This window comes from Talpa occidentalis, unplaced genomic scaffold (genome assembly GCF_014898055.3).
Source record: "Talpa occidentalis isolate TD23 unplaced genomic scaffold, MPIMG_talOcc4v2.1 talOcc4.13, whole genome shotgun sequence".
Classification (NCBI taxonomy): Eukaryota; Metazoa; Chordata; class Mammalia; order Eulipotyphla; family Talpidae; genus Talpa; species Talpa occidentalis.
The window spans coordinates 56,857,360-56,880,554 of NW_023601322.1; the positions used below are offsets into that span (position 1 = coordinate 56,857,360).

The 23,195-nt window shown below is 40.8% G+C and overlaps 1 protein-coding gene across 1 annotated transcript; it reads right to left on the reverse strand.

Annotated features, from left to right (window-relative positions):
- Nucleotides 1-3,100: 3,100 nt before the first annotated feature.
- Nucleotides 3,101-4,063, reverse strand: LOC119242679 (olfactory receptor 2T29-like). Its single transcript, XM_037508194.1, has one exon. It carries the CDS (start codon nucleotides 4,061-4,063, stop codon nucleotides 3,101-3,103), a length of 963 nt encoding a protein of 320 aa, XP_037364091.1.
- Nucleotides 4,064-23,195: the final 19,132 nt, after the last annotated feature.

A 23,195-nucleotide genomic window follows, 5' to 3' on the forward strand; every position in this document is an offset into this window, starting at 1 on the left:
GTCCCTTATTCAGGTTTTCTAAATCCCTGCTATGAGTTTAGGCTACTTTTAATTCATTAAGTCTAGAACATTGAGTTGTTGAAAAATATTTTAAAATATTTTATCAACAACTTCATAATTCTAAAATATATTTATTTGTATTTTTATATGAATCTTCTTTTGACTTGAGATAGAGTTAAAAAGTCATCTTTGAGTTCTTTCTTGTTTCTTGATGTGAGCTTCTATTGCTATATATTTTCCTCTTATTACTGCTTTTGCTGCATCCCATACATTTAGGATATTGGTGTCCTCCTTGTCATTCAATTCAAAGAATTTTTTAATTTCTTCTTTGATCTCCTCATTAGTCCAGTGTTCTTCCATTAGTGTGGTTTTTAATCTCCATGAGGTCAGAAAGTTCCTAAGCTTTGGAAACAGCCCAAATGCCCAAAAATAGATGACTGGATCAAGAAGATGTGGTACATATATACCATGGAATATTTCTCAGCATTCAAAAAAGATAAACACATGCAATTTTCAGCAACATGGATGACACTGGAAGGGATAATGCTCAGCAAAATAAGCCAGAAAGAAAAAGAAAAACATCGGATGGTCTCACTCATAGCAGGAATCTAGAAAACTTAAATAAGGGACCAGGAAAATGAATATAAGAAAGTGAAAATCAAAATCAACAAAAAACTATGAACCAGAGACACTTTTTGGGGGGTGGGGGTTGGGAGGGGAGGGATTGGGGTCAGAATGGGGGGGTTGCAATTGTATGGGGAATATAAAAATAAAATATATTATTTAAAAGAAAATAAAAAAAATAAAACAGCCATATTTGATATATAACAGAAAAAAAAAAAAAGTCATCTTTGGGGCCTCCCCTGGTGGCGCAGCAGTTGAGCGGTGGGCTGTGAAGCTGCCCACACAGCCTCTGCAGTGCTGGTTTGTTCCCTGGTCACTGGCGAGGACATGGCGCAACAGACCTCTCCTGCTATGCAAGCTGCTCCCCTCAGCAGTGTATTTCATCAGTCTGCCTGTCCTGTTCCCTGCTCTGGCTCTGGTGAATTCTCTCACCCTCCCACACTTCTGACTGTACCCAGTGATTGTATAAATAAATAAATAAATCTTAAAACAAAAAAAAGTCATCTTTGGAAGAATATTGTGGCATCATCACATATTGTTGGGTTTTGTATGAATCTGTTCCCCATGTATAGTGTGCTGTAAATGAAACTTTCAAATAAGTGTGTCTAATGAATGCACATCTTATTAATTTTGCATGAGTGCAACAACTATGTTGAAAATTGGTTTTCAAAATTACTTCCCAAAATACTGAAGATCTTTATTGTACAGTCATGTATAAATTGAATGTGTCAAGAAGAATAGTAAATCTATTTTGTTCAAACCACATGATAATTCACAAGTTGACATGACAAATTAGAAATTGGTACACATGCACCTGAATTGGTGGTTTTATATAACAGATAGAGTAAATAAAGATAGAAAGATCCCATTTACCCCAAATACTACTGTCTCACCTTTCTTGATTTTAAGTGTATTGAAGTCCATTCTACTTAGATCAACACAAGTCAATTCTCCATTCTCATTCATGTTGTCCCTTACCTTCATTTTTTTACTTCTTGAACCACTTAAAACATATTTGATCTTTCTAAATTGCCCCAAATTAACTTCCCTACTCCTTAAAAATAGATACAGAAAGGCAAAAATTAAAGTTACATGTCGATTGGATTCCCATATCATCATTGTACCATTCATCTCTCCTGTTTGATCAACAATCTGACTTTGTTCAGGTTTTTATTTTTTTAAGATTTATTTATGCATACAAGAACTGGGGTACAGGTCAGAGGTATTGGGGGTGAGAGGATTCACCAGAGACAGAGTGGAGAACAGAACTGGCAGTTTGACTGAAATACACTGCTGAGGGGAGAAGTGGACAAGGCAGGAGAGATCTGCTGTGCCACGATTTTTCCATTAAATCATGTCCCCAGTCAAGTCACCCCATTTCCAAACTCCTATATTTACCTGGAGGTAACACCTAGTGCACATTCAACTCGAAGTTCTAGGACATTTTCTCAGCCACTTATCTGATTGAATTCTGATATCACAGATAGAACTAATGTATACCTTGTCTGCACAAACATGAAAACAATTTATGTAATTTACTGCACTTATTTTCATAAGTGTACTTATAACTTAAAATTATTTGGCAGCAGTAGCCATGCATTATTTATATTTAATTTCATTTATATATTAATTATTATATTAAATATAACACAAAAATATTGAATAATTTAAGCATTGATTGCATGATGCCCTCTATCTGTTCATTTGTATAATAAATTACATGTCACATCTTTGCTTAAATCACACTTCACAGAAGGAAACTTCCTTAATTCCTCCTTGCACTTGGGGTTATTTTTTTCCCAGGGAAACTTATGTGGTGTTGGATCCTCAATTTACCACAAAGTACTAGTTATTTCACAGACAAAGATAACACTCATTAAATGACCTTATGGTTGGGCCAAGAAGAGTAAAGTAGACCAAATAAAAGTATCTGGATTGCCTTAGAAATGATCAGCTTTATTAAAATGAAGACAAAGTTTATGATACTACACTTATTACTGCCACCAAGCAGAAAATAAGAGTGGAATAAAAGAAGAAAGTGTGATAACTTAATTTTTATTTTAAGGTAATTTCAAATGTTTAGAAAAAGTATCATGAGTAATAATAGTACAGCTAAATACAAAGTCTTTTACCAAATTTGTCTATAAACATACCCTTTTATCAGTTGCATACCTTACAATCTTTTTCATTTTAATATTTTTTTATTATTTGCTTCCTAGAAATGTAAATTTTAATATAATCAGTATACAGTTATCAACTTCAGAAATTCAACAACAGTGCAGTGCAATTGTCCAAATTTTGAAATGCAGAAGGAGTATAAGAATGAAGAGTTTTCCAGTATAGGAAAATAAGTACTCTAAAAAAATTACATGAATGGACATATTATGATATGAAAATCTGAGGAATAACATTTCTATGGGATTTTAATCTTCTGATGGTGCAAGGGAAGAAAATCAACAGTTGAAAAGAAAATGATCTATTTCATACCTTCCTGAAAAACAAACCCAACATTCAACATTTTCTTCAGGGCCCCTGTGACATCCTTATTCCTAAGACTGTAGATTAAAGGGTTTAGGACAGGAGTGAGTATGGTATAAAAGACAGATACAACCATGTCTTTCTCTGGAGTATGATAGGAGTTGGGGAGCATGTAGGTGTAGACAGCAGCCCCATAGAAAAGAATGACTACAGTCATATGAGAAGAGCAAGTGGCAAAAGCCTTCTTCCTACCCTCGGCTGAGTTCATCCTATGGATGGTGAGAAGAATAAAAGAGTAAGAGCTTGAAATGACTGTCACGGGGATGAGAAGCATGAGAATACAGCATAGGTACATAAGTATCTCATAGAGGGAAGTGTCTACACAAGAGAGTTTCATTACAGCAGGGACTTCACAGAAAAAATGATGGATTTCCCGAGATCTGCAAAAAGGGAAAGTCATGGTGACTGGTGTGAGCATGAAGCCATCCACCGATCCCAGGAACCAACAGCCAGACACCAAAAGGAGACACACTTTATGGTTCATTAGGATAGGATAACGGAGTGGATGGCAGATGGCCACATAGCGGTCATAGGCCATGGCAGCTAGAAGGAAAAATTCTGAGCCTACTAATGTCAAATAGAGAAACATCTGCAACCCACATTCCGGGGCTGAAATCTTATTTGTACCCATGACCTGATCTATGAGCATCTTGGGCACAGTAACTGAAATGTACATCACATCCATAAAAGATAACTGACTAATGAAAAAGTACATAGGGGTGTGGAGGTGAGCATTAGAGTGTATCAGTAAGATCAGGATGATGTTTCCAGATAAGGCCATAAGGAAAACCAAAAAAATGACCACACAAAGAAGAACTGGGTAATTGGATTGAACGAAGAGTCCCACCAGGATGAAATCTGACCATCCAGTCTGGTTAGCCACCCACATGGTGTCGTCCATGAGCTTTCACCTAGACCACAAAGGAGAGCTTTGAGATTAATAGATCATCCCCATGGTATATAACCACTTGAAATTAATATTGCGTGTTTGTGTGTGTGTGAACACCAACTCAATTGCACTAACAGGAGTATTTCCCATGGACCTATAGATTTGTGGATTATAAATTACTTTTATAAACTTATCAGAAACATAACAGATAATCTTGGCACTTATGCATACCTCAGTTCAAGGATAAGAGATTTTTAAATGATGAATAATGCTATTTATCAGCAAATATGGAAATTTGTACAAACACTTCCTTATTGAAACACACAAAGTGAATCATTGAAAAAAAAAGGATAAATGAAACCCTTTATTTCTAGAGGATTTTTGTTATTATAGAAGTCAGAATTGAATTAACCTCTTTGGTTTAAGGACCCAAAGGTAACCTTGCAATCTCTTGAAATCTTAAAACCATGTAGGAAAGATTTAAAAAGTAACTGAAGCATAATTTAGAAAAAGTTCATATCAAGTGTCTGAATCCCCATTTTCTGAAGAAACAAGTCATTATGTGAGACTCTTGTTTATGTGGAATGAGCAATTATGCACAGAAGACACGGGTCCTTACCAATCACCGAGCCCTTAGTGGATAAGGAACCCAGACTCTGAGGGTGGGCTCTGGTTATGGATTCAGCTTACTCTGCCCATCATTCCTTTGTTCACTCTACTTAAGAAAGGGTTCAAAATAAAGTTTGATCTCAGGTATGGTGATAATAAAATGAAGCAAAATAATAAAAATTGATGAAGAAAGCACAAATACTGTAATTTTGAGGTTAATAGCTGCAGTGATTATTGTATAAAATATATGTGCTGTGACTATGACTATGTTGTGTTATGATATAAGAAACATTAATTCAGTTTCCCAGTTTTACTAATTTCTGTAGTCCCAGATTACCTGTCCATCTATCATCTATCTATCATCTATTATCTATCTTTGTATCTCTCATATACTGCATAAACTCATTTAAACTATAAATATGTGATTATATTTATATAAATATGAATGTAGAAATATAAATATGCAGTACATATTTTAGTTAACCCTGATTAAGCAGAAACTTATGGAGACTTATATTTTTTTCCGTCTAGTACATTCTTCAACTTAACTGACTTAGCGCTTACACTATTTGTTAAAAATCTCAGGGAAGGGCCTCCCCGGTGGAACAGCAGTTGAGCACTGGGTTGTGAATCTGCCCGTGGCCTCTACTACACCGGTTCAATCCCTGGCTTCTCCCCGGCCACTGGAGGAGGGTCCCACATGGCGCGCAGACCTCTCCTGCTGCCCGCTGCTCCCCTCAGCAGTGTACTTCAGTCCTTCTGCCTGCTCTGCTCCCCGCTCTGGCTCTGGTGAATTCTCTCACACTCCCGCGCTTCCGACTGTACCCAGTGCTTGTATAAATAAATAAATAAATAAATCTTTAAAAAAAATTAGGGAAAACAACTAAGAGAAGTTCAATGATAGTTATGATAAGGTGTATATTTTTGTAATATCATATGTATTATTACGTCCAACATTTTTTCCTGGAAACTGAACTAGAGAGAATAAAACTGAAAAACACTGAGATGACTTAGTCTAATTTATCATTTCTATCATGCTGGTCAGATTTGCATCTGTGTTAGACACTGAAGATGAATCAAATAAAAATTTACCTGGATTACACTTCAGGAGGTCATAGTCTAGTCAAGGAGAAATATTAAATAAATGTGATTCAATTTATAATTTTTAAATAGTTATATATTAAGTAAGAATTAAAAATAGAAGCAGCAAAATACATTTGACTTTTATGATACTATCTTCTACATTTTCTCTTAGGGAGGTTAAAACTTTTCAACTATTCAGTTTCTGACTAATTAAATTGTAAGTCTGTACCAACAACAAAAATATATATTGTATATTGACTATTCTTTCTGGAAAAAGTTCAGAATTCATTATAATGCAGGAGTGTTTCAAGAAGAATTTCCAAGTTTGCAATAAAGTTTTCCCTTGTTATTAACTATCTCAAGTTCTGGGGTGATTAAGCAAAAAACACTGAAAATAAATTTGATTCCTTAATATAAATATCAAAAAAATCTGGGATGCATTCCATTACAAAAATATATAATTTCTCTGTCACACAAACACACACACACACACACACACACACACACACACACACAGGCAGATGAAATCTGAGTTCTCCAGAAAATTAAAAATCAGTTCCTATAAATGTAAAACATTCCTGCTGACCCAATTAATATCAGTGATTAAAGTGTATCAAAGATCAAGACAAATATTAATGCATGTGCAGACCTTTTAGCTATTTGCTGAATGAATGAATGAAGGGGAAGAGGGCAGGTGGGAAGGTACTAGGGGAAAAAATCTTTTCTAATTTGAATAATTGGGTCAATCTAATCAAGCCATGCTGTGTAGTCCATCAGGGACGTAAGACAGGTAACAGAACACTGTATAATAAAGGCAATAGGTCTCCCTGTTCAATCTTGCTATTTATCCCATTTCTTGGGTTTTGTGTCAACAGTTTAGTGCACATTATAAATAATGGTGGTAAAATAATATGAAATTTTAATTTTCTTCTAACAGTATCCCAATAACTGTTTCATTGCTTTACCACATTTTATTTTCCCCAAGAGCCTAAGACATATTTATTCATATTCTCCTTTTACAGATTAAAAAATTCAGGATTCCAGCACATTTGCTTAAATCACACAACTAAATTGCAGGAGCACTAATATCTCAGCAGAGTGTGGAACTCAGAGCATGTAATACTGCTTTGGTGCTCCGAAGGCAGTCTTCCCTCAGAAGTCTGTAAGTATTAACCACCCATTATAATTTTCATATGGAAAACATACATATGGTTGAGACATTTTTCTCAGTATTCTAACTGCTAGAAGTATTATCCTAAGCAAAATCACTATATTTCCTTCTACAAAATTTTAGTCTGAAGGAAGCCTCTCATCATGCAATAATGTGAGAGGAATGCATATTCTTTTTCCCACAGACAGGTGTGGGGTGGGTAATCACGAAAAGCAGACCAATTACATGGCAGAAGACAGAAATTAGATTTGTGGTGGAAATTATTATGTGACATAGAAAGATGCAGAGCTGAAATATACATGTTATAAACTGGTGATTCATCATTAGAAAAGTAAAAACCTCTTTTCTAATATGTTCCAGTAAATAAGTGCCATATAAAACATCTAAGAAAATAAAGTACATTTATTTTTTTTCCATAGAAGTAGATGAAGGGGAAGAAAGAGCAAACACAATAAAAATTTATAGAGTGTGTCAGAAACAGAATGAGTAAAAAGTAATTACCCTTTTGCTCCTATAATTTTGTCTGCTTGTCTGGTTGAACCAAACTTCAGATAACGCCACAACCCTCCTCCAGATGGATGAGTGGAGTGTGATCTTAGTTAACTGTATAAAGAGAAATTGGAGAGTGACATCATCCTTGGGTATGCCCAGTATAGAAGTGGATGATAGTTTTCTGTTGATAATTCCCCTTTGAGACTATAAAGAAGAATGCAATTAAGAGAGATAAAGAAGGTAATAGGTACCAGCAGTATTTTTATGGTTTTCTTCTCATAAAAGGGCATATAAATGCCTTTTTATTTTTAAATTATAAATCTTAACCACTTTATACAAATTTTATTAAGCGTATAAAATTGTGTGTTTATATGGTAATCTCAAATCTTACCAATCAATAAATTCTCATCTATCAAATATATATTAATTTACATATAGCTCCAACCTTTTTCACCTTATAAATTACTTCTTACATGTGTATATAACCTCATTTTATCTTTAAGAACATTTTGTGGAGTCCTGAGATAGAGTGTTTGTCTTGTGTTTCACAGATACAGACTGAATTTCATACTCGCAGCAAAGCATGAAAGAAAATGTCACTAAGAAGAACTGCAATTGAACCAATGTATCATGCCTTCCTCTTTATCACTCTTTATTAGGCTACTGGTTGACTCTTCTAAACTCATTTGTAGTGTATGCGTTTGAATGTTGTATTGCATTTTAAAGTATTTGTCTTTAATTTAAATGTTGACATGTTGATTGTAAAAATTATAAATTGTTAAAAAGAAAATTTAAAAACCAACCATACTACACTTACCCAGACAAAAAGTATGCCCTGGAGGCTATAATATGCCTTGGAGGCTATATAATGTCTTCAACTTACAAATGAACATGGAGTGCACACTGTGGGCAAGCAATTGTGATAAGTGAGGGAACAAGGTAGAACAACCCCACACTTGTGGAACTTACAGCCAAATTTTTCTGACCTTTTTTTTTCTGTAGGTTTATTCTGCATGTATTTTACTCATTTTCCCTTGCCATGGAAACTTTTCATGATATCTTTGGTCCAGAAAGTGATTTCTATTTCTATTTGTCATACGCATACATGGGGACTATAACTTTCTGTGTCCTCCTGGGTTTCATTTTGCAGACAAAGACAACTTGCCCTATCCTTTTTGCCACCTGCTTTCTGTGTGGGGCTGAAGGGAAAAAGTACTACAGGATGAAAAAAGAAATTGCTTCTTTTTTCTACTTATGATGATAGTCTTTGCTACCTTAGCAGCTGTAGACAACTGAGGACCGTGCAGGGGCTGCAGGATTGAACTTCCAAAGCCAGTTTCAGCTGCATTGGTGGGCTACAGGTGTCTGGATTATGGCAGGGAGGATCCCAGTTATATTAGGAGTGCGGAGTCTCCATAGTTTCAGCAGTGATGGACTTACAGGACTCCAGTATTTGGTGATGTCTTATTGGTGGCAACACTTCATTCCCCTTCTTGCTCTCCATAATCACATGAGCCTTTCAACACCTCTGTAAACCAGTATCTTGTATTAATACCCTTTTATTAAGACTGCATAAAGTTTTTTTCAGGACTGGTTACCAACTGCAGAGTAAGTAAACAGTATCAGGTGTTTCCTCTCTCACACCATTAGATTAAATGATTGCCTGATGGCACCCACTTGGAGTAGGGTGTGGGCCTGCATAGGTGGGAGCACCTGAGCCAAGAAACTGGGCATACAAGGCCAGGGCAGCTGAGGATGGTGTGGTGTGTAGTGGCATGGTGTGGAGTGTGTCAGAGTGCAGTGGAGTACGGCGAAGAACACGAAAACAGCTAAAACATAAACACGGCTGCTTGAACTGGTGATGAACTGACCCAATTTGGGATGGTTGCATTAGGCCAACTAATTAGCTTAATGTGTATAAAATAACTATATCTCAATTACAATGTCCCCTAATATTGCATTTGTGTGTTATGATCAAAAACATAAATACCGTAAGTTGAAGTAAAAATTATTATACAGAAAGCATCCTCTTTATATATTTCTTTCCTAGGATAACTTGAGAAGATATAAAATGTTTCGTTTCTTCATACAAACTTTTGAAATGCTTTTCCAAAATTTTATTCAAATTGTGCTACAATCTCAACTGAGCTAGGATCAGTTTCATGTGTATTTAATCTTAGTCAATTTGACAGGCAAATAATTGTTTAACTTTCTTGATTACTAGTTTGTTCATATGAATTTTCATATGTTATCCATATCACCAATAAGTGAAATATGTTTATTTGTGCACATTTTCCATTTAAAGCTTTTATTTATAAACATAAAAAGGTTTATATGTTAAGAAAATTAATTATAAGAAGGAAGGGCTATAATATTTTCTCTCTTTTAATTTTGCTATTTGGCTCATAAGAAAATTTTTAATTAAATTATTTTTTAAAGATTTATTTATTTATGCATACAAGAACTGGGGTACAGGCCAGCGGTGTGGGGAGAGACAGGATTCACCAGAGACAGAGCGGGGAAAGGAACAGGTAGATTGACTGAAATACACTGCTGAGGGGAGCAGCAGACAACTCAGGAGAGGTCTGCTACGCCATGTGGTTAGCTCTCTGGCTGGGGATTGAACTCATGCTGCAGTGGCTGCAGATAACTTCATAGGTTGCGACTTAATCCCTTGGGCCACCAGGGAGGCCCTAATTAAATTATTTTTATTGACGTGACATTGATTTACATTGTATATGTTTTAGGAGTCCAGATGTATGTTACCATACCACACCCACCACCAAAGCACCCAAAATCCAAGAAATGTCTTACCCACATTTGCTTCCCATTCCCTAGTCTTCCTTTATTATAGTCACAATTCCCTTCTCATAGCAAGGGTATTTTTTTTTGAAAGATTTATTTATTTATTTATACAAGCACTGGGTACAGTCAGAAGCACCGGAAGGTGAGAGAATTCACCAGAGCCACAGCAGAGAACAGAACAGACAGACTGACGAAATACACTGCTTAGGGGAGGCAGGGCAGGAGAGGTCTGCGCACCAGGTGGGATCCTTACTGGCAGCGGGTAACGGAATCTGCAGAGGCTGTGGGCAGAGGCTGTGGGCAGCTTCACAGGCCAGCGCTCAACTGCTTCACCACCAAGGGAGGCCCGCAAGTGTTGTTTTTTGTTTTTTTGTGGTTTTTTTTTTTGGTTTGTTTTTGTCTGTTCCTTAGCTTTGTTTCTTTCTACCCTACATGTGATTAAAATGTCATTAGCTTTCTAACATTTCACTTAGCGCAATACTTTTCAGTTGCATCCACATTTTCATGTTGCTGCAAATGGCAAGATTTAATCTTTTCTTTTTCTAACAGTTGAGTTGCAGCATTTAGTTTAACACATTAAATTCAGTAATTTTTTCAGCATATTTGTTTTTAAAAGTTCTCACTCGTTTTGGGATTGTTAAAGATATTTACCATTACATTTATTTATTTATTTACATCATTCTTCATTTTTGTACAATGTATCCTGTCTCATCTGGGTTGTATTCCCTGTGAAATTCCCACCACCAATACACCTGTGTACCATCACCATAGTCCCTTGTGCTCTTCCCACCCCTATTTTGATCCTACTCCCTTCCTGCCCCACAGAATGTCTCTGGTTTATAGTTATGTGTTAATTTTGATTTTTACTTTATTATAATTCATATTTCCTGATCCCTTATTTGGATTCTCTACATTCCTCCTATAAGTGAAACCATCCAGTACTTTTTCTTTTTCTTTCTGGCTTATTTCACTGAGTGTGATCCCTTTCAGCTCCATTCATGTTGCTGCAAATGGAATGAGTTTATCTTTTTTGATTGCTGAGTAATATTCCATTGTGTATATATACATCTCACATCCTCTTGATCCAGCCATCTATTTTTGGGCATTTGAGTTGTTTTCATAGCTTAACTATTGTAAATAGTGCTGCAACAAACATAGAGGTCCAGGTATGTTTTGTGTCCTTTGAGTCGATACCTAGGGGTGGAATTAATGTTTTGTGTCCTTTGAGTCGATACCTAGGGGTGGAATTGCTGGATCATATGGAAGCTCCATTTTTTAGCAGTTTGAAGTACTGCCATGGTGGTTGGACCAGTTTGCACACCCATCAGCAGTGCAGGAGAGTTCCTTTTTCTTTCTTTTTTTTTTTTAATAAATTTTATTTTTATATTCCCCATACAATTGCAACCCCCCATTTTGACCCAATCTCTCCCCTCCACCCCCACCCCCCAAAAAGTGTCTCTGGTTCATAGTTTTTTGTTGATTTTGATTTTCACTTGCTTATAGTTATTCATTTTCCTGGTCCCTTATTTAAGTTTTCTAGATTCCTGCTATGAGTGAAACCATCCAGTATTTTTCTTTTTCTTTCTGGCTTATTTCACTGACCATGATCCCTTCCAGCGCCATCCATGTTGCTGCAAATTGCATGTGTTTATCTTTTTTGAATGCTGAGTAATATTCCATGGTGTATATGTACCACATCTTCTTGATCCAGTCATCTATTTTTGGGCATTTGAGTTGTTTCCAAAGCTTAGCTATTGTAAACAGTGCTGCTATAAACATAAGGGTGCAGGTGTTCTTTGGAATTGATGTTTCTGTGTCCTTTGGGTAAATACCTAGGAGTGGAATTGCTGGATCATATGGAAGCTCTATGTTTAGTAGGTCCAGAAATCTCCACACAGCTCTCCATAGTGGTTGGACCAGTCTGCACTCCCACCAGCAGTGCAGGAGAGTTCCTTTTTCTCCACACCCTCGCCAACATTTGTTGTTGCTAGTTTTCTTAATATGTGCCATTCTCACTGGTGTAAGATGGTATCTGATAGTAGTTTTGATTTGCATTTCCCTGATTACAAGTGATGTTGAACATTTTTTCATATGCCTGTTGGCCATTCGCATTTCCTCTTCAGAGAAGTTTCTTTTTAGCTCTTCTGCCCCTTTTTTGACTGGATTATTTTCTTTGTTGTTGTTGAGTTTCATCAGCTCTTTGCAGATTTTTGTGATCAGTCCTTTATCATTAGTTCCTTTTTCTTTTTTTGAGAGATTTATTAGTTTTTGTACAAGAACTGGGGTACAGGCCAGAGCTGAGGGAGGGTGAGAGGATTCATCAGAGACAGAGCATGAAGCAGAACAGGCAAACAGACTGAAATACACTGCTGAGGGGAGCAGCAGGCGCGACAGGAGAGATTTGTGGCTCCATGTGGGTATTCCCCTGGCAGGCTAGGAATCGAACCCGCACTGAAGAGGCTTTGGAAGGCTTCACAGTGCTGTACTCAACCTGCTGCACCAGTGGGGAGGCCCAAGAGTTGCTTTTTCTCCATATCCTCACCAATATTTGTTGTCAGTTTTTTTGATATGTGCCATTGGTATCTCATGATGGTTTTGATTTGCATTTCCATGATTACAAATGATGTTGAACATTTTTTCATATGCCTGTTGGCCATTTGTATTTCCTCTTTGGAGAAGTGTCTTTTTACCTGCTCCCCAATTTTTGACTGGGTTGTTTAATTTGTTCTTGTTGAGTGATGTGAGTTCTTTGTAGATCTTTGTGATCATTCCCTTATCATTAGTATTGGGTGCATTTTTTTTTCCCCAATCATTGTGGTGTCTCTTTGTTTTGGTTAATGTCTCTTTTGCTGAATAGAAGCTCTATAATTTGATGTAGTTCCAACTGTTTATCCTTTCCTTCACTATCTGCATTTGGGTGATGTATCTTTAAAGATGTTACTGAGATGTATGTCGTCTACTAATTTGCCTATTTTTTCTTCTATGTATTTTATGGTCTCATGTCTTATGTCTAGTTCTTTAATCCATTTTGAGTTGTTTTTTTGTGCATGGTGTGAGGTGGTAGTCTAGTAGTTTTTTGCATGATGAGCTTGAGAATATTTTGTACATTTGACTTCTAATATAGAAATAATGTATGGGAGTGATATAAAGTAGATTTGTAAAATGATTTATAAATCATTTTAAAGTAAAAATTAATGTCAAGTGCTAAATGATACTTTTATTCATCTCTTCATTCATTCAAAAAATAGATTCACTGTTAGTGATTTATTCTAGGCTCATGGTAGTGTAAAAAACAGTTTTGCCTCATAGAGCTAATATTCTTGGGATAAATAAAAGTAATAAATAAACAATTACATATTACGGAAGGTATTCATAAATACAAAAGTCTAACTGAGTGAGAGTATAAAACCAGAAGGGAATTTATTTTATATAGAATCCTTTGAGCCCTTTATTCAGACCCATAAATGTAACATGGGAACTAGTCATTAGTCATATGAGACAGCAGGTTTTAAACAAGGATAGGAGAAAGAGTAAAAGCACTGAGTCAGAAAATTACTTGTCATATGTGAGCAACAGCAAGAAGATCCATGTCCCCAGGTTGTGTTGAGACAGTTGGAGAAACACAGAAAACAAGATTAACCATGAAACCATTGGCCCTTTAGGATAGTTAGTACCTCAAGAAAGACTAGGGGCCTCCCCTGGTGGCGCAGCGGTTGAGCGCTGGGCTGCGAAGCTGCCTGCAGCTTCTGCAGTGCCGGTTCCATCATGACCTCCAGGTGAGGGTCCCACATGGCACGCAGACCTCTTGTGCCCTGCCCGCTGATACCCTCAGCAGTGTAATTTGTCAGTCTAACTGTTCTGTTCCCCGATCTGATTCTGGTGAATTCTCTCACCCTCCTGTGCTTCTGGCTGTACCCAGTGCTTGTATAAATAAATAAATAAATATTAAAAAAAAAGAAAGAAAGACTATGGATTACTAGTGTGTCTTTAAGGAAAGGAATAAAAATGTGTATGTACAACACCCACAAGAGTGAGTATGCCTTTAGAAAAAAGAAAAGAAACCATACACCATACACTATTTTTTTTTTTAGATTTATTTATTTATTTATTTATACAAGCACTGGGTACAGTCAGAAGCGTGGGAGGGTGAGAGAATTCACCAGAGCCAGAGTGGGAAGCAGAGCAGGCAGAAGGACGGAAGTACACTGCTGAGGAGAGCAGCGGGCGACAGGAAGAGGTCTGCGCGCCGTGTGGGACCCTCCTCTGGTGGCCAGGGAGCAGCCGGGGATCGAACCGGCGCTGCAGAAGCTGTGGGCAGCCTCGCAACCCAGCGCTCAACCGCTGCGCCACCGGGGAGGACCTTACACCATACACTATTAATAATTTTCTTCTAAGATCTCTTTACACAGTTTTTCAGACATGATGACAATGTCTTGTGTTCAGACTGAAACCTGGTTTCCTTTCTACATACCTCCATGCTATGTCTCCCAGCAACTGGTAGCACTAACAGAGCCACAAAGAATGATGCTGTCCTAGTTTGCTATAAATCTCACCCTGAGACAATCACTGAAAGATTGAGAGCAACAGCATTGTAACTCTTAGGTGGATGAGCATCACTGAACCCTTGGAAATAAATCCATAGCAAAACAAAACAGGCAGAGTTTTTCAGGAGTTCTGGAGAGAGATGTGGTTGGGTGAGGGACTTATGATCAAGGGAGTGCAGCAGTTGGAATTCCAATGATGCACTAAAGTTACCAGGGTTGGGCAAACCAGGGAGGACAACTGGAGTGTGTAACTCAATTTCCCCAGTAGATGTGTGTATGGAGAGGATGCAGAGCCACTGGATACTGATTCAAGAATTCAGGGAAAGGACAGGATTGAAGACCTGGGTTAGGGACAAGCAGTATATGGAGGAAGGAATGGGTCTGAACAAGGACGGTGGACCTAAGTTGTATTACAACAGAATTCAGAGGAAAAAAAGATATAAGTTTCAGTTTCCATACTTTACCTTCTTTTCCAATGATCTTTAACGAAGTTACTTATAAAAAATATCTAAGTGGGGGCCTCCCCTAGTGGTGGGGGCAGTTGAGCCCCACGTTGTGAAGCTGTTTACAACCTCTGCAGTGCTGATTCGATCCTGGATAGCTGGCGGGAGTCCCACATGGCATGGCAGATCTCTCCTGTCATGCCCACTACTCCCTTCAGCAATGTATTTCGTCAGTCTGCCTGTTCTGTTCCCCACTCTGTCTCTGGTGAATCCTCTCACCCTCCCACACATCTGACCTGTGCCCAGTTCTTGTATAAATAAATAAATCAATCTTTAAAAAACAATTTTAAAAAAAATCTAAGTGATGCAGTTTATGATGATTTTAGCATTTAATTGGGAGATGTTAATTTTTTCATTATCAAAATGATCAACTTCTTACCTAGTTGTTTTCCTTTAAGTGTATCTTTCACATTTTTGGTTCAGGTTCTGGAAATCAGAATTTTTCTCAACTGATGAATTGTTTTGTTTTATATCCTTGTTAGTATTTTACAATGTAGTATTTCTCCCCTCAGGTATGGTCACTGTAGCATTCCATCACCAAAGCACTCCATGATTCATTGGCCACTCCACCCATTTTTAATCCCTGTCCTTCCCCTTCACCCTTATAAAAATATATTAGATTACAAATAGATTAGAAATGAACAGTAATTACAGCAAACACTACAGAAATTCACAGAATAATGAGACTACTATGACAGTCTATATGCTAAAATGGACAATAACACAGAGAAATTTAGACAAATACATAGAATCATACAATTGTCAGAGACTGAATATGGAAATAATAAAAAATATAAACAGAAAAATAACAAGCAGTGAAATCAAGACAGTAGTCAAAACCCTTCCAAAAACAAAACAAACAAACAAACAAAAAGCAGGCTAGATGGATACACAATTGAGTTCTCCCAAGACTTCATAAAGGAAATAATACCTGTCCTGCCCAAGCTCTCCCAAAAATGTGAGAAAGAAATTTTCCAAACAATTTTTATGAGACCTAGACTGCCCTGGTGGCACAGGTGTTAAAGTCTCAGCACTATCAAGCTATTGCCAGCCTCTACAGGACAAGTTTGATCCCTGGCCAGAGAGCTAAACCACATGGCACAGCAGACCTCTCCTGTCTCACCCATTGCTCCCTTCAGCACTGTATTTCAGTGGATCCGCTTGTTCTGCTCCCCACTGTGTCTCTGATGAATCCTCTCATTCCCTGCACCTCTGGACTATACCCCAGTTCTTCTATGCATAAATAAAATAAATCTTTTAAAAAATTATGAGGCCAGGGCCTCCCCGATGGTGCAGAGGTTGAGCGCTGGGTTGTGAAGCTGCCCGGAGCCTCTGCAGTGACGGTTCGATCCCTGGCCACAGGAGGAGGGTCCCACATGGTGTGCAGACCTCTCCTGCCTCCTGCTGCTCCCCTCAGCATTGTACTTCGGTCCTTCTGCCTGCTCTGCTCCCCGCTCTGGCTCTGGTGAATTCTCTCACCCTCCCGCGCTTCTGACTGTACCCAGTGCTTGTATAAAAAAATAAATCTTAAAAAAAAAAAAGCAATGATCCAAACTTTAAAAAAAAAATTTATGAGGCCAGCATTTTTCTAGTACCAAACCCAAACAAAGACAACACAAAAAGGGAAAAAATATGGATAATTCCCCTACTTTTTGATGCAAAAATCCTCAAAATAAATCATGACAAATAAAACTCATCAGTCCATTGGAAGGCTCATACACTACAACCAAATAGATTTATACCAGGGATACAAGGATGGTTCAACATTAAAACCCAAATAATGCATTCACCATATCAACATAAAGAAAGATTAAAAAATATAATGTCATATCAATAGATGCTGAGAAAACATTTGATAGGAATCAACATCACTTCATGATGAAAGACCTCAAAAAACTGGGAATAAATATAATATGACAATTCCAGAGCCAACATCATTTTCTCTGGTGAAAAATAAAAGATTTTCCATTAAGAACTTGTACAAGACAGGGATGTCTACACTCATCACTACTGTTCAATACAATATTGGAAAGCTTAGCTAGAACAATTACTCAAGAGAAGACTGGAAAAGGAATCCAAACTGGGTAGAAAGCAAAGCTATCATTATGTGAAAATGGCATGTAATATACAACTAAAACCCTAAAGACTCTATTGAAAAACTAATCAAAACAATAAATCAGTTCAGCATAATAGCAGGTTATAAAATCAGTACGCAAAAATCAGTTGCTTTACTACACCAAACAATGAATCAGGAGAGGAGGAAGTTAGGAAAACAATCTCATTTTACAATCACACCAAAAATGAATGAACGAATAAGTGAATGAATGAATGAATGAATTAATATTTTTTTAAAACTTTTTTAAGGTTTCCCCAAATCTTTACTTTTTTTAAAGATTTATTTATTGGGCCTCCCCTGGTGGTGCAGCGGTTGAGCGCTGGGCTGCGGAGCTGCTTGCATCCTCTGCAGCACGGGTTCCATCCCCGGCTGCTGGCAAGGGTCCCACATGGCACGCAGACATCTTCTGCCATGCCTGCCATGCCCCTCAGCAGTGTATTTCGTCAGTCTGCGTGTTCTGTTCCCCACTCTGGCTCTGGTGAATTCTCTCACTCTCCTGCGCTTCTGACTGTACCCAGTGCTTGTATAAATAAATATATTTAAAAAAATGTATTTCTTTTTGTACAAGAACCAGGGTACAGGCCAGATGCATGGGAGGGTGAGAGGATTCACTGGAGCTAGAGCAGGGAGCAGAACAGGCACACTGAAGAAATACGCTGCTGAGGGGAGCAGTGGGCAAGACAGGAGAGGTCTGCCATGCCATGTGGGATTCTCGCCAGCCGGCCTGGATTGAACCAGACCTGCAGAGGCTGTGGACAGCTTCACAGTGCGGCACTCCACCGCCTGCACCACCAGGGAAGCCCAAGAAATTAATACTTTGAAGTAAACTTAATAAAGGAGGTGAAGAATCTATATAAGGGCCTCCCCTGGTGACGAAAATGGTTGAGCGCCACACTGTGAAGCTGTCCTCAGCCTGTGCAGCACCAGGTCCTTCCCTGCCAGTCGGGTAGGGTCCCACATGGCACAACAGACATCTTCTGTCAGAAACAATAATTAGAACAACAGTGCCTAGCCAATGATTAAATACATGCCCTTATTTGGTGCGCCGGAGGCCGTCATGTGCACTGGGCCGAAAGGAGCACAGCCAATCACGGAAGGGGGAAGTATCCTGATGCCACGAGGTAAGGCACCAACAGATCCCCCTTTTCTCTTTATTAGTGAGGAGGAATGTGCCTGTTTTAGGTTGCGAATTGCAGGGACGAGCCTTACCCGTCATCACCCGACGGTCCTAGATGGAAAGGGAGCGCGGGCTGTCTTAGGTTGGTCTTGTCCCGCATTCCATCTTACCCGTCATTGGCTATCCATTCCAGCATCCTCAACGGGGCCCAGCCAGGAAGCTGGATAATGACTGAAGTTAAAAGGCTGCCAAAGGTCAGGACGGTGGGACTCCCATAGCATGTAGGCTGTGCTACCTACTGGCCAGGCGCAGACGGCGACCCGAGTTCCATATATGCGTCCCCGCTTTCCAGCATTTCCAGGCGGTGATAGTGCACCTGGATAGGTCTCGCCTGAAGGGACTGTATTTGTTGCCTTACAAACCCAACAATTTTGTTTAAAACACAAGGACCTATAGCAAGTAACAATAAAAGAGATAACAGGGGGGACCCAACAGGGGAAAGAAATACGGCAAAAGTCCATTAAGGCCAGTCCATAAGGGGTTGGTTGCAAGTTCCTGGAAACGGAGATGGCCAAACCGGAGGCACCCGTAGCCAGAAGAGGTAATGCCTTGCAGTTGCAGGGCGAATCCAAGGAAGAAGACGCGGATGTGAGAGAGGCAGGTGGTCCAAGGCCGGCTAAGACACAGGCGACAGGGTACTGTAGAAGAACCAGGAGAATCCAGGTGGCCACAGGCATCCTGAAAAGGAAACAAAAAGAGACGCCTCAGAGGGACTCAGCCACCCTGGGCGGAAGTGGTTGACGGGGCGCCTCGGCGGTGTCTGGAGGTTTTGTAGTGGTGCTGGGTGGCGCAGGTACAGCGCGAACCAAGCGCTCTGGGAGCCAGCGAGGAGAGTCAGCATCGTGGGGGTAGACACAAACCACTCCACGAGCCCAAATCAAAACAGGGTCTGGACCATTCCAAGAGCCGGTAAGTGGGTCCTTCCATTTGACCAACGCAAACTGAGTGGAGGTGGAGGAGTGCCAAAAGCGGTCGGCTGCACTTTTACCAGCATCATCCAGGCAGAGGAAATTTAAAATAAACAAGGCATGACACAGGACATTGCGGGGCGCCAACCGGGAGGGGTACCAGGAAGATTGGCGGATTTTGTGAATAATGGTTTTGAGTGTCTGGTGGGCTCTTTCAACGATGCCTTGTCCCTGGGGATTATATGGTATGCCAGTAGTATGAGTAATGGAAAGGGTGGCACAGAATTCAGAAAATGCCTTGGAAGTGTAGCCCGGTCCATTATCAGTCTTAAGGGCCTTAGGCACACCTAAAACAGAGAAGGCATAAAGGAGATGGGAGATAACATGTTTGGTGGCCTCCCCAGCATGGGGAGAAGCCACTAAAAATCCACTGAAGGTATCAATGGAAACATGGACATACTTGAGATTACCAAACTCAGAAACATGGGTGACATCCATTTGCCAGAGGTCTCGAGGGGCCAAACCACGAGGGTTGACACCCAAGTGAGGGACAGGAAGGGAAGTAGCACACGTTGGGCAGGAGTGAACAATGTGCCGGGCTTGGTCTCGGGTGAGACGGAACAACACGCAGGGACCGGGCATCGAGATGATGGAGGTCATGGGCTTGTTGGGCCTGGGTGACCGAAAGAACGTGGATTGTCTGAGTGGCTGCATCGGCCAAGTTGTTTCCGTGTGTCAAGAGTCCTGGAAGACCCGAATGGGCCCGAAGATGGCCAAGGAAGAAAGGGGCAGTGCGGTCTCGTATGGCCTCCTGGCAGCGTTGAAAAAGGGTCGCAGCCATGGAGGATGTTTTGATAAATGGGGCGGTTTCAAGTAGGGGGACAGACTGGGCGATGTAAGTACTATCCGTATATAAATTAAGAGGTTGATGGGCAAAGGAAGAAAGAACAGTGATCACCGCCTCAAGCTCTACAAGCTGGGCCGAGGAATGAGGGGTTTTCCAGGCAGTGGAATGACCATGAACCACATACGAGGCTGTTCCATTGGAGGATCCGTCGGTAAAAACTGTGAGGACCGACAGAAGGGGCGATCTTTGTGTGGTTTTGGGAAAGACAAAGCGGTGGCTGGAAGTAAACTGAACAAGTTTGTCAGGAGGGTAATGGTTATCCAAAATGCCCAGATAGGAAGCCAGTGCGATGGGCCAAGTGTCAGTGGACTGTAGTAACCAGTCAATCTGATGGTTGGAATAAGGAGTGACCACAGAAGAAGGCTCAAGGCCGAAGTATTTGCGGGATGCCCAAGACGTCCCTGAACAATAAGGTCAGCCACAAGGTCATAATATGGGAGAAAGGTCCTTTTTGAGGAAACTGATTGATGGAGCCACAGGACAGGGTTGTCCTGCCAAAAAAGCCCAGTGGGACAGTGTTGAGTGGAAAAGATAAGCAAGGAAAATGGTTTGGAATAGTCCAAATTTACAAGAAAATGATCATTAATGGCAGTTTGTACCTTTTGTAAGGCAATCTGGCCCTCAGGGGACAGAGATCGCGGAGATGCAGGATCAGGGTCGCCCTGGAGGGTATCAAAAAGGGGCTTAAGGTCTGCTGTGGGCAACTTTAAATAGGGGCTAAGCCAATTAATATCCCCCAGAAGTTTCTGGAAATCATTAAGGGTGTGAAGATGGTCAGTCACAATAGTTGCACTTTTAGCAGTAATGTACGGACCATCGAGACGGAAACCAAGGTGGGTGTAGGGGTCACAAATTTGAACCTTCTCAGGGGCAATTGTTAGCCCTGCCCGAGTTAAATGGCAGTGAAGGGAGTGGAAGCAGGCTAGAACCTCTTGGGGGGGGTTGCCTGCCAATAGGATGTCATCCATATAATGAATGATGTAAATAGAGGGCCATTGAAGATGTACCGGCCAGATGGTGTGGGCAACAAAAAGTTGACAGAGAGTAGGGCTGTTAGCCATACCCTGTGGAAGAACCACCCATTGGAAACGCTGAAGAGGTTGTTGAAAATTGATAGAAGGAAGGCTGAATGCAAACCTTTTCTGATCATTGGGGTGAAGTGGGATGGAGAAGAAACAGTCCTTAAGATCCACAACAACCTGGAACAAGTTTTTTGGGATGGCAGCCGGTGAGGGAAGGCCAGGCTGTAGGGCGCCCATGAGTGTCATAGTGGCATTAAGCACCCTGAGATCTTGAAGGAGTCGCCATTTGCCTGAGGATTTTTTAATGACAAAAATAGGTGTATTCCAGGGCGATGTGCTAGGCACAACGTGACCGGCATCCAACTGTTCCTGCACCAGTTGGTATGCTGCCTGGAGTTTAATTTGGGACAGAGGCCATTGGTCGACCCAGACCTGGTCATCGGATTTCCAAGAAATAGAGATGATGTCCGGGGAGGGTACAGGAATGTCAATGACCTCTACGGAAAACTTCCCAGTCCGGCACGGCTTACCTGGCCCTTAGGTTGGATGGGCTGTGTAATGCCTTGAAGGCGGGATCCAAGGCCGCAACCCGGAAGAAAGCCCTGAGACAGCATTTGAGTGGTAACCACCTCGTTAGGGCTACACATCATGAGACCCATTTGAGAGAGGAGGTCCCGACCCCAGATATTAACTGGGAGGCCAGGCAAGACATAAGGCTTAACGTGGCCAGTATGGCCCTCTGTGTCTGTCCACTGTAGGAGTTTGGAACTCTGTAATGGATTGGCAGATTGTCCTATACCTTGAAGGTTGGTGAGCGTGGCTACGGTGGGCCAGGAGGGAGGCCAGTCATACTGGCGGATGATAGAGACATCTGCTCCCGTGTCAATAAGGCCGGTGAAAGAGCAGCCGTCCAAAGAAAGAGTAAGGGAGGGCTTGTCCTTAGTTATGAGCTGAACCCAAAGGACATCTGTGACATTAGTGCGCGACCCTCGATGAGGAAGGGTTTGTCGTCGCGGCCCGGACAACATGGGGAGAGGAACCAACTGGGCAATTTTTTGGTCCTGGCGGATTTGTAAAGGGAGAGATGCAGAGGCAACAACTGAAAGGGTGCCTGTAAAGTCTTGATCTCTGATTCCAGGAAAGACATGCAGGCCCCGGAGGTTGAGAGAGAAACGGCCGAGGAGGAGGCCGCAGGTGCCCTCCGGGGGCAGTCCCTTGGACATGGTGGGTAACACCTGTGGGCCCATTTCTGGAGTTAATAATGTGTCGGTGGCGGCACAGAGGTCCAATCCGGTGCTACCTGAGGTGGCTCGGGAAGTTGGCCACTTATCGGGGTGGGACTGGTCGTCGATGGAACGAACCCCATTGTTTGTTGCGGGGCCTGGGGCTGGCCCCGCTTGAAGTTTCCCGAACGGGGCAGGAGGGGATTTCCATCTGAGTCAGTGAAGGAGTGGCATTCGAGGGCCCAATGGTAACCCCTACGACAGCGTGGGCAGAGTTGAGAGGGTCAGGAAGAAGCGGAGGTAGTAGTAGCCGTGGTTTGAGGTTGTTGATTAGTGAAGGGAAACGGAGACCAACGGGATACCGCGGGAGCGGCAGGCGAGGGAAAATTTCTAGCAAAATGGCCCTGTTTTTTGCATTTAAAACAAGTAACCTGAGCTTGTGTTTGGCCAGCCACGTAAGCGGCGACCGTCTGTCCCGAGAAGGCAGCGGCCATGGCCAGTCCTTGTTGGTAGGAAGGGTCAATGTCTGCACACGCACGGACATAATCCATAATGGTAGAGGTGGTCTGGCGAATGGGACGTAT